General features: G+C 37.7%; 1 protein-coding gene across 4 annotated transcripts in view; it reads right to left on the minus strand.

The window, feature by feature from the left end:
- ZFYVE9 (zinc finger FYVE-type containing 9) overlaps positions 1-17,337 on the minus strand; it is a 121,424-nt gene that overhangs the window by 89,026 nt on the left and 15,061 nt on the right. For all 4 annotated transcript variants that reach the window (XM_052636791.1, XM_052636790.1, XM_052636789.1 and 1 more), the window contains exons 2-3: positions 13,477-13,582; positions 6,997-9,092 (exon numbers count right to left, since the gene is read on the minus strand). In XM_052636791.1, the coding sequence (XP_052492751.1) occupies positions 6,997-9,092; positions 13,477-13,546 (2,166 nt within the window). In that variant the 5' untranslated portion in view covers positions 13,547-13,582. The remainder of the gene's footprint in view (positions 1-6,996; positions 9,093-13,476; positions 13,583-17,337) is intronic.

A 17,337-nucleotide genomic window follows, 5' to 3' on the forward strand; every position in this document is an offset into this window, starting at 1 on the left:
GAACTGAATAAATTTGTGTTAAAATCCATGCACTTTCACTTATAAACTCTACTTTTTGAGGTACTTTTCTCTTCTTTAACTGTATCTCAGAGAACTGTGTTTAGTTTAGACCAGATAAGCCTAGTATATAGTAGAAGTGTTTAAAAAAATGCTATTCTCATCTTGCACACTGTCCTAAACAAATACACAGTATCTACATTGTGAGTATCAGTTCAAGAACTTTTAAAGGCTATTTTCATGTCTATTTCAGTAGATAGAACAGTCATTAACCAGCTAGCATCTCGTAAATAACAACCAGCCACATCACTGATGGTAATGGATAAAGTGTGATAAAACCTTGTGAATGACCAAATAAAAGATAAAAAACTTTTTTTTCTTTTAGCAATTCTTTTCCACTTTCAAAAAGCTCTTTCCTGTACTCTTAAACTCATTAGCTTCCCTTAGGGCTTTCAAGTCAAATAATCAAATAAAAAGGGGTCAAATATTTACGGCAAATGGAACATAACAGAGGATGAATAACTGTGATCTACCAGATTCAGTGTTTTCCATAGGAAATAAATTTAGGTATATAATAACAATGATCACTTGAACTTAGAGGGCTAAGTTCATTAGATTAACAATGATCATTAGAACTTTTCAAGGAAGGAATTCTCTGTACTCTTTTTTTTATTGGTCTCGCTGCACAGCTCAGAGGATCTTAGTTTCCCAACCAGGGACTGAACCTGGGGGCACAGCAGTGAAAGCCCCGAGTCCTAACCACTGGACCAGCAGGAAACTCTCTTCTGTATTCTTTCTATTCTGTAATTTATTACTTATCATACAGGAGAAGTAAAAGATTATGCTGCTGGATGGAACAATTATATGAATTAATATTGCATGAAATCATAAAATAAAACCCATTTGCTAAGCATTTTAGAGCATGACATAGTTTTCCAGTTAACAATGAACTATGGTATCCAGGTGTTTTGATGTCCACTGTAACAATATAGAAATAAACTGCAATATTTTAATATCTTCCTAAATTCAATTATACTCTTCTTAAAGACAATATATCAAGATAAATGTAACAATATCTGTAATTCTACTCATCAAGAGCTGAATATATGCCCTAAGTGGAAATGAAAGTGAAGTCGCTCAGTCGTGTCCGACTCTTAGCGACCCCATGGACTGCAGCCCACCAGGCTCCTCCGTCCATGGAATTCTCCAGGCAAGAACACTGGAGTGGACTGCCATTTCCTTCTCCAAAGCATGAAAGTGAAAAGTGAAAGTGAAGTTGCTCAGTTGTGTCCAACTCTTAGCGACCCCATGGACTGTAGCCTACCAGGCTCCTCCATCCATGGGATTTTCCAGGCAAGAATACTGGAGTGGGGTGCCACTAAGCTTTGCTAAATAATTTCCCACAATTTTCTATTAACTCCTTCTACATTCAAGTGTATTTTTATCACAGCCTATTCTTCTGTTTCAGGCTCAAATTGAGGAAAGTAGGGAAAACCGCTAGACCATTCAGGTATGACCTAGATCAAATCCCTTATGATTATACAGTGGAAGTGAGAAATAGATTTAAGGGTGTAGATCTGATAGATAGAGTGCCTGGTGAACTATGGAATGAGGTTCATGACATTGTACAGGAGACAGGGATCAAGACCATCCCCATGGAAAAGAAATGCAAAAAAGCAAAATGGCTGTCTGAGGAGGCCTTACAAATAGCTGTGAAAAGAAGAGAAGCGAAAAGCAAAGGAGAAAAGGAAAGATATAAGCATCTGAATGCAGAGTTCCAAAGAATAGCAAGAAGAGATAAGAAAGCCTTCCTCAGCGATCAATGCAAAGAAATAGAGGAAAACAACAGAATGGGAAAGACTAGAGATCTCTTCAAGAACATTAGAGATACCAAGGGAACATTTCATGCAAAGATGGGCTCGATACAGGACAGAAATGGTCTGGACCTAACAGAAGCAGAAGATACTAAGAAGAGGCGGCAAGAATACACAGAAGAACTGTACAAAAAAGATCTTCACGACCCAGATAATCACGATGGTGTGATCACTCATCTAGAGCCAGACATTCTGGAATGTGAAGTCAAGTTGGCCTTAGAAAGCATCACTATGAACAAAGCTAGTGGAGGTGATGGAATTCCAGTTGAGCTATTTCAAATCCTGAAAGATGATGCTGTGAAAGTGCTGCACTCAATATGCCAGCATATTTGGAAAACTCAGCAGTGGCCACAGGACTGGAAAAGGTCAGTTTTCATTCCAATCCCAAAGAAAGGCAATGGCAAAGAATGCTCAAACTACTGCACAATTGCACTCATCTCACACGCTAGTAAAGTAATGGTCAAAATTCTCCAAGCCAGGCTTCAGCAATATGTGAACCGTGAACTTCCTGATGTTCAAGCTGGTTTTAGAAAAGGCAGAGGAACCCCAGATCAAATTGCCAACATCCACTGGATCATGGAAAAAGCAAAAGAGTTCCAGAAAAACATCTATTTCTGCTTTATTGACTATGCCAAAGCCTTTGACTGTGTGGATCACAATAAACTGTGGAAAATTCTGAAAGAGATGGGAATACCAGACCACCTGACCTGCCTCTTGAGAAATCTGTATGCAGGCCAGGAAGCAACAGCTAAAACTGGACATGGAACAATAGACTGGTTCCAAATAGGAAAAGGAGTACGTCAAGGCTATAAATTGTCACCCTGCTTATTTAACTTATATGCAGAGTACATCATGAGAAATGCTGGGCTGGAAGAAACACAAGCTGGAATCAAGATTGCCGCGAGAAATATCAATAACCTCAGATATGCAGATGACACCACCCTTATGCAGAAAGTGAAGAGGAACTAAAAAGTCTCTTGATGAAAGTGAAAGTGGAGAGTGAAAAAGTTGGCTTAGAGCTCAACATTCAGAAAATGAAGATCATGGCATCTGGTCCCATCACTTCATGGGGAATAGATGGGGAAACAGTAGAAACAGTGTCAGACTTTATTTTGGGGGGCTCAAAAATCACTGCGGATGGTGACTGCAGCCATGAAATTAAAAGACGTTTACTCCTTGGAAGAAAAGTTATGACCAACCTAGATAGCATATTAAAAAGCAGAGATATTATTTTGCTGACTAAGGTCTGTCTAGTCAAGGCTATGGTTTTTCCAGTAGTCATGTATGGATGTGAGAGTTGGACTGTGAAGAAAGCTGAGCACCGAAGAATTGATGCTTTTGAACTGTGGTGTTGGAGAAGACTCTTGAGAGTCCCTTGGACTGCAAGGAGATCCAACCAGTCCATTCTGAAGGAGATCAGCCCTGGGATTTCTTTGGAAGGAATGATGCTAAAGCTGAAACTCCAGTACTTTGGCCACCTCATGTGAAGAGTTGACTCATTGGAAAAGACTTTGATGCTGGGAGGGATTGGGGGCAGGAGGAGAAGGGGATGACAGAGGATGAGATGGCTGGATGGCATCACTGACTCGATGGACGTGAGTCTGAGTAAACTCCGGGAGTTGGTGATGGACAGGGAGGCCTGGCGTGCTGTGATTCATGGGGTCGCAAAGAGTCGGAGACGAGTGGGCGACTGAACTGAACTGAACTGATTCTTCTGTAAAATGATTTCCCTTTTCCTATTGCTAATTCTCCACTTGTGCTCTGCTGTGATCCCATTCCCTTCACATATTTTAGAATTTTGATCCATAAGTTATATCCACTTTCTTATCTCCTTCTCCAAATAGTCATTTTATCTTTTAGCAGGGGGCAGAAGGGGAGATATGGTATGCTCACAGGGCAGCATGCGGGATGGAACCCAAGACCCTTGCAGCAGAAACATAGAGGAGTCTTAACCACTGGACCACCAGGGAAGGCCCAAATGGTTGCTTTTTATATTACAATTTTCCTGACTCCTCCTTCCATTCTTGGAAAAATTAAGCTCCCCTACCTTACTGTTTCTAAAGCATTTTGTTTATACTGCTATTATAAATGCGGAGACACGCTAGGAGAAGCATTTATGACAGAAGGAAAGAGTCCTAGCTTTTCCTCCAAAGGTGGCTCTACCACTTTCAAGCCGTGTGACCTTGGATATATTCCTTGACCTCTCTGAGCCTCTAATTCTTGATCTGTCAAGTAGGAAAAAATTAACCACCCATTCTACAAGATGAGAGTGAATATAAAACACACATAACTGACTCTTAAAATACTGTTTTATAAATTGTATGGGATGGTCCAATTTTCTACTCGGATCAGCAGTTCACAATTTTTTTTTTTTTAGGATTTTTGCAAAATTACAGGACATCCAGATATTCCTCACTCACTGAAATCAATCCTTCTGATTATAAACTCTATGGGGTCATACATTCTATCTCCAAATCTCCAGCACTTAGCCCAGAAACTTTCATACAGTAGATGCTTAATATATGCTTGTTACAGTAAGGAAAACTTATTGCCTATAGATATTAAGTTTTAAAAAGTATTGGAAATTACTGGATAGTAGAAATATTAAAATCGTACAAAATAAACTTTTTTCGACGGTAAACACTATTTTACAAAATCACATTGCTTAGGGTATTTTTCCAGCTATCTTCCAAGTATCATTTGATTAATTTACTATCTAGAAAAACTATACCCACATTTATAAACCCCTGTCTTCTGAGACGCTCAAGAATTTTTACAGACATTATCTCAACAATCCTCAGAATATCCCTGAGGAAAATGGAGATGGAAAGAAAAAAAGATGGAATATGAATCCATAATCCATATGAATTATGAATTCTATAAATTCCTCTCAGCAAAAATTCCATGTAATTTTTCAGCTTATGTGCATTTTTATGTCACCATTTTCTTTCTGAATCCACCTAAGTCACCTATTTAGTCATTACATCTGAATATGCTGGCCTGGAACAAAAGCATTTTTATTATTTGCTTAAGAGAGCAAAATTTTCACAAAGTGTTACACACAGTAAGCAAAACATAGAACAGAAACAAAAAAAATGATGCCTCTAATCCCCTAACAGAAAACTAACTGTTCAGGCTACTGACCACAGGTTTACTTCAGATTGCAAAATATTTAGGAATTAGACACATTATTTTCTTCAAATTTTAATAATCAGAGACTAACAGACCAGTCACAATTTTAACAACTTTCTGCTCCCCGCTATTTGGTTCATTTGTTCTATGACTTTACAGTAGCCCTTGTTGAATGTCCACCCAAGAACCATTCTTCCCCTTTTCCTTTGCCATTGTACTAGATATTCTGGAACTTTCTGTACACATATTTTTGTCTCCCCCCCCCCCCCCCATATAACTATGACTCGAAAAAGAGTTGAAGGCTATTGATCCTTGTGATGTTCTAAGGATAACTGATATTCCTTAGTTCTCTCAAAATTCTGTTAGCTAGTAACACATCAATATACTAGGTTTTTTTAAAGTGAGAACTACTAACAAGGAGGAAATAGGATTTTGTATTTTTTAATATTCTTTTCATTATCTGAGCTTTCTGGGGCTAATGCTGCCTTATTGGCTCAGCCCCAAGGGGTGAATCACAATTGATCTTTGCCAATCCTGGCAATTCTGTTCCCTGTTGTCAGTCATTGGTCTAAATTGGATCTGTGGTCTAGAAGTGGCCAATAAATTGAAAGAAGTTGCTGGGGTTTCTTTCCTTCCTGACGAGAGGGTGGCAAGAGAAATAGGCTTTTTTGCCACTGACCAGCTTCTCTGTACTTAGGAAGTTGTCAGGTAGGACTTCATGCTTAAGGCTGTGCCACAGTATATTGAGACCATGAAGGGAAGACCAAGAGAACTTCAGTAACCCTGACTCTATACCCAGACACAGCAGAGTCTCTATTTTCAGGCTTCTTGCTATGTGAAATAAATGTTATTTTTGTTTGAGTCACCGAGAGCCAGATAGTCTGTCCCTTGAAGTTGACGGCAATCTAATTAATTCAGACAGACCAGTAAATCAGGCAAGAAGAGAAACAGAGGTCACTTACGGAGTACTTACTACTACATGTAATTTCATTTAATCTTCAGAGTAGCCCAATGAAAGTTATCTTTTGGGTTGTTTTCTTATGACAAATTTGGCACATGGCACTAGTGGTAAAGAACCTGCTGCCAGTACAAGAGATTAAGAGACATGGGTTTGATCCCTGGGTTGGGAAGACCCCCTGGAGAAGGAAATGGCAACACACTCCAGTATTCTTGCCTGGAGAATCCCCTGACAGAGGAGACTGGCAGGTTACAGTCCACAGGGTTGCACAGTCAGACACAACGGAAGCAACTTAGCATGCACGCAAAGCTTAATAAAGTTATATAGTTAATAGTAATAAAGCTGAAGTTCAAATCCAGACCTGACACAAAACCTTACATTACTTTAAAAAATACAAAATCCTATTTCCTCCTTGTTTATAGTTCTTGCTTAAAGAACTATTAGTATATTGATGTGTCACTAGCTAACAGAATTTTGGGAGAACTAAGGAATATCAATTATCCTTATTACATTGTCACAAGGATCAACAGCTTTCAAGTCTTTTGAGTCAAAGTTATATGGGGAGAAAAGACAAAAATATGTGTACAGAAAGTTCCAGAATGTCTAATACAATGACAAAAATTCTATAGTAAAAACTGGGATGGATTCTAAGTATAATTACTCAAGAATTAAAAAATATAAAGTCAATTATAAACATTTCTTAAATTTCTTAAAATCTTATTCAGAAGAATAATTTCCTTGTTTCAAGCTATTCCATTAAGCAAGTATCAATATAGAAATCAAAGTTACCACTTCTGCAGTTCTCATCTCTTCATGAAAACTGATTCGGCTTAAATCTTCACAACAACAAGAAAATTATATAAACACTAAGAATCAGCGAGGCCATTTTTCCTTTGGAAATTTACTAGAACTGTATATTCAAAAGCTATTTGTAATCTCATCTCAGCCTTAAGCATGCTCCCTATATTACCTTTATTAAGTTTTAATTGAGCGTTGTAAAATGCACATGCCAGATTCCTGACACACACAACTTACCTTCCCACATGCTCTGCAATGATGCCTCCTTTTGGTGAATGTAAACCTGGCTTCACATTTCATGCAGTTTGGAGCCTGAGAATCTGGTACCCACACTGGAGCCACTTCACCCAGAGTGGTAAATGGCTTTCTAGCAGAAATTCCAAACTGACCAGCTCTGAGATCATTATCTGGGCTTTCTGGAGCTAATGCAAGGCACGGTCTACTGGATATCCCAGATTCATAACTTTCTAAATGGTCCTCATTTGTATCAGCAATAGAGATGTTTCCCGAAGACGCATTGCACACATTGGTTGCTGAATTTTCCCCTAATTTTGCTTTCCCAAGAACATCATTTTTGTTTTTAGTGGTATTTCCACTGTTCGCAGGAAGGTCATTTTGTAAATGGTCTGATAATGGCTTTGGAATTTGAAGTTTAAGATTAGAAGGTTGCTTGGGTCTTGCACCACCAAAAGGAACACTGATAGATTGCAGGTTTGCTGCTATCTTGGGGGAAGATTGCCCAAGCACTGATGGAACCTGGCTACAGAAATTGTGTAAATAGTTTTTCTTCGTTAGGTCACCAGTGCTGTTTAAAAGTAGTCCACTCCCTTCTGTGGCTTCATTTCCTCTCTGTTCATAAATATTTGAGTAGCATTCCGACTTGCTCTCCTCTATTTCCTTTTCTTCTGTTACTGAATCTTCTTTGGAGGGTAAAGTCTTTGGAACAAAACAAACAACTGGGCTCTGCATTCCATAGGAATCACAACAATTAGATAGTGAATTTGCTGCTGGTGTATCTATAACAGTGGAGAAATCACATCCTTCACTTTCATTCATGCAAGTTCCTTTTAAATCTAGACCTGCTTCTGCCGTTCTATCACACGCTCCACTATCATCACAGGTGTCTTCAGGCTGATTCATCTGCAGGAACTTCTCATTTTCTTTTTTTACTTGGCTCTCATTCATCTTGTTTGGTTTAGTCAACTTCCAGTTAGTCATCTCCTGAGATTCAGAGAAATGCTCTGTCATATTAACAAGTTCTTTAGTGCCAAGAATTTCTTCATGTTTACAGCCTTCCTTGTCATCAGCTTTAACCTCACTGGGCACAAGACAATCTGAAACCTGTTCAGAGTTATCATCCCTGCCAGACCCATTAGGCATGTCAGTTTTGAGAAGTAAAGGTGAAGCAGACTGGGTGGATTCTTCAGTTGTCCTCTCCTCTGCTGGCTCTTTTTTCATCAAAATCTCCTCACTCAAGTGAGAAAAGGAGTTTGGACTCCCCAAGTCTGTCCTAGGAGAGCTGGTTTTGCCAGTGAGAATCTCATCTGGGGTAGCGTCCTCTTGCTTTACAGCAGGACCTTCCTCTGTTCGCTGGGATGAGATTACTGAATCTAGTGTTAAGCTTGTAATCACAGACATGGAGGGGTCTCTGTCTATATTTTCATCATCCTGTAACTGTGAAGGGGAACAAACACTGGCTAGATTATCAGAAGTAGTACATATATACTTATCAGAATCCCCCTCTGGATTTGGTCTATTCAACGGATCCATTTGTTTCTCTGAGTTCATATCTTTTTCAGTGGACCCATTTATACTAAAACTAAACTGATCAGTTTGTCTGTTTTCATTATCCAGTGAACAGCTAAAAGCATTCTTGAGGGACTGACTATTAAAATTATTACAATCCTGCAAATCGCTTTGTAATGTCCTTTTATCACAGTTATGCATGACAGCTACAACAAGAACGTTCTTCTCATCTGGCAGACAAGCTAGGTTTCCACATTTCTTCTCTCCCACTTCGACAGTACTGCATTGATCATCTCGATTACAGTTCCTCTTAATTAACTGGTCTTCTGTAACCGCATTTTCATCAATCCACATTGTGTTGATCTCTGGATTCAGACTACAGTCTTGTCCATTAGCACAGTGGTCCTCTCCCTCTGTGTTAGGAGGAGCTGAATGAGCCAGAGAGAAGACTTTCAGTTGTGGCTGTGACTCAGAAACTGTAGGTTCATTCACACTGGTCAGTGCAGAGTTAAATGACAGCTGACGAGAAGGAGGATCTAGAATCTTATTCCACTTTGTATCCAATAAAATAGGAGAAACGGTTTCATCTGAAAAAATAGATAATTACAATAAGTTTGTTGGTAACACTGATAAGGCTAGGACTAAGTTACTGAAATACACTTGCAAATGTTCTCTGAAAGTAAAATCTACCTAGGATATGTGAAAACAGAATATTCCTATGATATGAAGTTTCTGATTTTTAGCTATGGATAAGAGAAAACATTTAAGACAGTTCCCTGAATTATATATCACCAAATGGTAATATCTCAGAACATTTCAAACAACAAAAGAATTCTACCTCGATCTAGTTAACATAATTAGTGACTGGCAGGCTGTCCTTTGAGCTGAGCAGGGGAGTGCAGTAATCGGGTAGGCCTTGGATAGGCTAAGCACAGTATGGGGTAGGGGCTAATCTAAAGTGAAAAACAAATTAGAACAGTGATGAGGATATAGTAATTGAGTGGAAAGGAAACAAAGGAATTTTCTGTGGAGACAGAAAGTTCTATAATCTACATCATGACTAAGATGTGGGTTATATGGATATATCTCTTGGTCAAAACTGTACATTTAAGATCTATACAATTAATGTATAAATTTTACCTTTAAAAATCTGTAAAAAAAAAAAGCCAACAATGAAGCAGGGAGCAAGAAATAAATGAAGATATATAAATGAAAAATGGCAGCATGTCACTCACTACTGAAGCGGTGTAATGAGTACACAGGAATTTATTATACTATTCTATTTACTTTTGTATATATTTGAAATTTGTCTGCAACAAGTTTAAAAGTTTCCTACAGTATGTGAAATTCTGCTTATAACCATGTTACAATACATTATTTCTTAGGTTCATAATTATACTGAGGAAATTTGGCAGAAATTCTGCATTTGCCATATTAAATCAATGTTTTCATACTCTATCAATAATCAAAATTTCATTCAATGTTTATTTAATAGATCATAACTATGATGACTACTTTCCCAAGTTATAGTGCTATGTGTATGTCTAATTAGAGAAGTAAGAAACAAAGCACTTTGCAATTATTGCCTTTCCTGCTTTCTTCCTAGAGTAAATCTGATAATCACAGCCCTGAAATTACATAGATACAATCTGCTCTCAGGGAAGTCCCTTCCTCTAGTAGCAACATTAATTTTTAAGGTTTCCTTAGTACTTTGTTCATATCTCTATCAAAGCATTTATTACACTGAAATACAATGATTTACCTGACATTTTCAGGCAGAAACCATTTCTTCCCATCAGTGTTAGTCCTAGTTTTGCAGAGCACTTGATTATGTAATAGGTACACAATAAAAACATTCTGATAAATATGCAGTAGATACACAATAAAAACATGCTAAGTGATACCACAGTAAAAGCACTGAGGTTGAGGAATATGAGATTAAATGATAGCTCTGGCCTCCGAAAAGCACATAATCTAGCTGGAAAAATAAACAGATACAGCAAACATGAATATCTAACTAGTAGTATATGATAGATTAAGTATTTGAAAACTACTATGTAGTAGTAGAAAATAAAATTAGTATAAAGATATTTCACAGGCTGATGCAGCAAACTTGAATTCATGGAAGCAGGAGGATATGTGCTGGGCTTCAAAGACAATTTTACATAAACTTGGAAACAGGACATATATAAAAGAGAAAAAAGGAAAAGTACAGCCCCAAGCACAAGAATCTGAAAGAGCAATTAAGTAAACCAGCTTGAGGTGAAAAAAGAATTAGTGTAAGAATGTAGTGAAAAGAAGCTAGAAAGGTCAGATTGCAAAAGCCATAAAAAAAATTCAGATTGCATGGAGAATGGGATTAATATACCCTGACTGCTAAATGTTAAATCCTGAGTTCCCCAAATTTGGGCTAGCAGAGATGTGAGATTTGGTAACATGTACTTCCTTTAAGAGATTAAGAGATGGCAAGAATACACAGAAGAACTATACAAAAAAGATCATAATGATCAGAATAATCATGATGGTGGGGGTCACTCATCTAGAGCCAGACATCCTGGAGTGTGAAGTCAAATGGGTCTTAGGAAGTATAACTATAAGCAAAGCTAGTGAGGTGATGGAATTCAACAGAGCTATTGAAAATCCTAAAAGATGATGCTATGAAAGTGCTGCACTCAATATGTCAGCAAACTGCTTGGAAAACTCAGCAGTGGCCACAGGACTGGAAAAGGTCAGTTTTCATTCCAATCCCAAAGAACAGCAATTCCAAAGAATGTTCAAACTACCGTACAATTGCACTCATTTCACATACTAGAAATAGAAAGGTAATGCTCAAAATCCTTTAAGGTAGGCTTCAGCAGTACGTGAATGAGGAAATTCCAGATGCACAGCTGTACCAGAGTTCAAACTGCCAACATCCACTGGATCACAGAGAAAGCAAGGGAGTTCCAAAGAAACATCTACTTCTGCTTCATTGATTACACTAAAGTCTTTGATTGTGTGGATTACAACAAACTGTAGAAAATTCTTAAAGAGATGGGAATACCAGACCACCTTACCTGCCTCCTGAGATAACTGAATGCGGGTCAAGAAGCAGCAGTTAATTCAGATACAAAACAATGGACTGGCTCAAAATCGGGAAAGGAGTACATTGTACAAGTCTGTACGTTGTCAAGTCTGTGCATTGTCACCCTGCTTATTTAACGTCTATGCAGAGCACATCATGCAAAATGCCAGGCTGAATGAATCACAAGCTGGAATCAAGATTCCTAGGAGAAATATCAATAACCTCAGATATGCAGATGATATCACTCTAATGACAAGAAAGTTAAGAGGAACTAAAGAGCCTCTTGATAGGGATGAAAGAGAAGAGTGAAAAAGCTGGCTTAAAACTCAACATTCAAAAAACTAAGATCATGGCATCCAGTCCCATCATTTTATGGCAAATAGATGGGGGAAAAAATAGAAACAGGGGCAGATTTTATTTTCTTGGGTTCTAAAATCACTGCAGCCATGGTGCAGTGCAGCCACGAAAAGACACTTGTTCCTTGGAAGAAAAGCTACGACAAACCTAGACAGTGTTTAAAACCTAAAAAGCAGAGATATAACTTTGCCGACAAAGGTACAGATAGTCAGAGCTATGGTTTTTCCAGTAGTCATGTATGGATGTGAAAGTTGGACCATAAAGAAGGCTGATCACTGAAGAATTGATGCTTTTGAATTGTGATGCTGGAGAAGACTCTTGAAAGTCCCTGGGACAGCAAGGAGATAAATAAAACCAGTCAATCCTAAAGGAAATCAACCTTGAATATTCACTGACACCAAAGCTGAAACTCCAATACTTTGGCTACCTCATGCAAAGAGCCAACTCACTGGAAACTCCCAGAGCCAACTCCCACCCTGATGCTGGGAAAGACTGAGGGCAAGCGGAGAATGGGGTGACAGAGGATGAGATGGTTGGATGGCATTACCAACATCATGAACATGGATTTGAGGAAACGCTGGGAAGACAGTGAAGCCTGGCATGCTACAGTCCATGGGGTCACAAAGAGTCGGACACGACTGAATGACTAAACAACAACAACTGAGATTTTTTAAAAACAGTTCAAAACAGGACATCCCTAGTGGTACAGTAGATGGGAGTCTGCTTGCCAATGCGGGGAGCATGAATTCAGTTCCTCACATACATAGAGCCTGTGCTCCTCAACAAGAAAGCCACTGCAGTGAAGAGCAGCCTCTGTTTGCCGCAACTAAAGAAAGCCCACACACAGCAATGAAGACACAGAGCAACCAAAAAGTTAAAAAAAAGAAAAAGTTCGAAACAAATGATCAGCAGAGTTGCAAAAAATCTGGCTTCTGAAATCATTCTCCTTTAAAAGGAGCTATTTTTGGTAAGCAAACACTATATTTCAAGTGACAATTTTTACTGACTCAACAGGAATATTTTGCAAATCAACTATGTAGAAAATATTCTACTAGAACCTACAGAAGTTGCAAAGAGACCGAGGTAAAGAACTATACTTTTATTAATGAGATTCAGCGGTATTCTAGAGACAGTATTCACATGATTATGTGTAACATTTGTGTGGATGACAAAAAACTGCGATACAAGCAGGGAAGAAACCAGAGAAGAGAGTGAGAAGATACTTGTATAAATGATCCAAACTGAAAGGACAATACACTTTCACTTGATATTTATAAAGCCCAACTACATACATCTAATAAAATCCCAAAATAATAGGTTTCAAATTTACATGAATCAGGAATTAGCCTAGGGTTATGGGTTAGCTTAGTATCTGGCACATAGTTAGGGCTAAAAAAGTATTAGTTCTTCCTCTTAGTATTAATATATAGTACTATCATCAATAAGGCATTGGACCCAACTTTCTCTGCTTTAGTACTGCATCCTCTTATAATCCCACATTTTCTATATCATAAATACATTCAAATAGTGTCACCAAACTAAATTCTCACCTTCGTTTTGTTCAAATTCATCTAACACCTTGTCCAGGTTGTAAGCTTCTGCTTGGAAGTAATTCTCCATCGGTGAGAAAACACCACTCAAGAGACTTATTTAAATCTAGAAAAAAGATCAAATTTTATTATACTCCCAATTATTAAAATATAATTTATAGATATTACAACTGATAAAACAGAAATACAAAGGAGCATAACAGACTACTATGAATAAGTATATTCTAATAAATTGGACAACTCAGAATAAATGAATAAAGTCCTAGTCACATACATCCTACCAACACTAAATCATAAAAAATAGAAAATATGAAGAACAAACCGATTACTAATAACTGATAACATCACTATTTAAAAACCACCCCATAATATACTCTGTGATGCCAAACTATACTACAAAGCTACAGTAATTATAACAGCACAGTAGTCACACAAAAACAGACACATAGATCAATGGAACAGAACACAGAACTCAGAAAAAAACCCACACCTGTATGGACAATTAACCTATAAAAAAGGGAATAGGGCAAAGACAGCTCTTCAATAAATGGTGTTGGGAAAACTGGACAGCTACATCCAAAAGAATCAAACTGGACTACTTTCTCATACCATATACAAAAATAAACTCAAAATAGATAAAAATACTTGAATATAAGACCTGAAACCATAAAACTAAAAGAAAATATACTCTTTGACATCAGCCTTAACAATATTCCTTTGGCTATGGCTCTTTAGCCAAGAGAAACGAAAGTGAAAATAAACAAATGGAGCTACATCAAACTAAAAAGACTTTGCCCAGCAAAAGAAACTATCAACAAAACAAAAAGGCTGCCTATTGGATGGGAAAAGATCTTGCAAATGATATGTCCACCAAGGGGTAAATATCAAAAATATACAAAGAACTCATATAACTCAACATCAAAAAAATAAACAACCACATTTAAAAGTAGGCAGAGGATCTGAAAAGATATTTTTCCAAAGAAGACATAAGATGGCCAACAGGTACATGAAAAAATGCTCAACATCACCAATCACCAGGGAAATGCAAATCAAAACCACAAAGATATCATCACACCTGTCAGAATGGCTATCATCAAAAAAGAAAACAAATAATAAGTGTTGGTGAGAATGTGGAGAAGAGAGAATCCTTGTGTACTACTGGTGGAAATGCAAACTGATACAGACACTACAGAAAGTATGGAAGCTCCTTAAGGAATTAAAAGTATAACCACCATATAATCCAGTAATTTCATTGCTGGGTATACATCCAAAGAAAATAAAATTGCTAGCTGGAAGAGAGTCTGCACCTCCATGTTCACTGCAGCATTAGTTACAATAGCTAAGCCACAGAAACAATCAGATCAACATATTTACAAGGCATCTACTGTATGCAGGGTACCAGGATCAACTGAAGTCTCAGATACGAGCCCTAACATCAAGAATCTTATCATTTACTTAATGATAAACAATGCTAAATGAGAAAATTTAAATAGTAATCAAAATTATTTTCATAACAACACAGATCAAGAAAGTAAATGATTAATCTGTCAAAATTAACAAGTGAGTATTACAGAGTAAGTACTATAAAAGTTCAAGAAATGGATCAGCTCATCAGTTTGGATGGTCAAGGAAGGCATTATTTATGGATCTGAGCTGGGTCTGGAAGGATGGATAAAATTGTAATAGTCTTCTACATGGGAAGATGCACAAGTGAAATTTCAAACAGGGAGAGACATACTAGGAACGGGCAATTATTGAGGAATCAGTGACATTGGAACAAGGATTTATTTACATGGGTGACAGCAGGACACAGCTGTAGTGACAGGCATTATATTATGGAAGCCCTGGAATGTAAATTTGAGAAAGGTATTGTTTATACTTTTAAACAATAGTAAGAATTACAGCATAATGGACAAGAACATAAACTCTAGGACTAGACTGTCCAACTTCTAATCCTAGTTTCTAATTCACTTGCTAACTATTTGACCTTAGGGAAGTTACTCAGTTTGTGCCTGTGTGCATGCTCAGTTGTTTGTTCAGTTGTGTCCGACTCTTTTTGATCCCATAGACTGTAGCCCACCAGCCTCCACTATCCATGGAATTTCCAAGGCAAGAATACTGGGGTGGGTTGCCATTTCCTTCTCCAGGCGATCTGTCCAACCCAAGTATTGAAACCACATCTCCTGCGTCTCCTGCAGTGGCAGGCCACATCTTTACCACTGAGCCACCTGAGAAGTCCAGTACTCAAATTACCTGTGACTTAACTTTCATCTGCAAAACTGAGTAATAACAGTATATACCTAAAGATTAAATAAATTAACACAGACAACACATTTAAAATACTGTCTCCCACATGATAAATGCTTCATCAGTAATTAAGTTTTTAAGTGGATCCTTGGAGTTGATCCTTTTATTATAAAATAAATAATCTAGCAACAGTGATTACACAGGCTAATTTTACAGTCCTATCCTCCCTTCCACTAATATTTACTGAGCACCTATTATGTGCAGACACTATGCTTTGTGCTGGAACACTACTTGATATACATTTCTTCAATGTCTCATGCTCCTTTTCTCTCTGAGACCTTTTATCTGTCTCCAATATACACACTCCTTGCCAAAATAGTGGGCCAAAAAGTTTTCTCAGTTTTTTCCCTAAGATGGCTCTAGTAGCACTTAGTTGTCTTTAACTTCATTTAAAACAATTTTGTTAAACTGTATTATGACAGCTGACATATCAGAGTGTACTTTAAAAAAACATCAAAATTGGTGAATTTTTGTATAGACATTCTAACATTGAAGATGGAAGGGAAAAAGTAACATTTTTGGCATACTATGCTTTATTATTTCAAGAAAGATAAAAACACAACTGAAACGCAAAAAAAGATTTGTGTAGTATACGGAGAAGGCGCTATGGCTGATCAATCATATCAGAAGTGGTCGGTGAAGTTCCGGGCTGGAGATTTCTCGCTGGATGGGGCTCCACGGTCCGGCAGATCAGTTGAAGTTGATGTCAATCAAAATGAGGCATTAACTGAGAACAATAAATGTTAATACCACATGGGAGATAAACCAACATATTCAAAATATCCAAATAAAGCCTTGAAAATTATTTGCACCAGCTTGGTAATGTTAATCACTCTAATGTTTCGGTTCCACATAAGGTAAATGAAAACTTTCTTCACTGCACTTCTGTGTGTGATTCTCTACTTAAAACATAAAACGTTATGGTTTTAAAACAAATTGTGATAGGTGATGAAAAGTGAATACTGTACAATAATATGGAATGGAAGAGATCGTGGGGCAAGAGAAATGAACCACTAACCACACCAAAGATGGTTTTCATCCAAAGAAAGTGATATCGTGTATATAGTGGGATTGGAAGGGAATCTTCTACTCCTTCCGGAAAATCAAACAATAAATTCCAACAAGTACTGTTCCCATTTGGACCAAATGAAAGTGGCACTCAATGAAAAACATCCAGAATTAGTCAACAGAAAACACATAATCTTCCATCAGGACAACATAAGAGTAAATGTTTCTTTGATGACTAGGCAAAAACTAGGAGCAAGGACCCTTTTCCTTGGGAGAAAAGCTATGACAAACCTAGACAGCATTATTAAAAAGCAGAGACTTCACTTTGCCAACAAAGGTCCATATAGTCAGAGTCATGGTTTCTCCAGTAGTCACGTATGGATGTGAGAGTTGAACCATAAAGAAGGCTGAACACTGAAGAATTGATGCTTTTGAAGTGTGGTGTTGGAGAAGACTCTTGAGAGTCCCTTGGACTGCAAGGAGATCAAGCCAGTCAATCCTAAAGGAGATCAATCCTGAATATTCACTGGAAGGACTGATGCTGAA

The sequence above is a fragment of the Budorcas taxicolor genome, chromosome 3 (assembly GCF_023091745.1).
Source record: "Budorcas taxicolor isolate Tak-1 chromosome 3, Takin1.1, whole genome shotgun sequence".
Classification (NCBI taxonomy): domain Eukaryota; kingdom Metazoa; phylum Chordata; class Mammalia; order Artiodactyla; family Bovidae; genus Budorcas; species Budorcas taxicolor.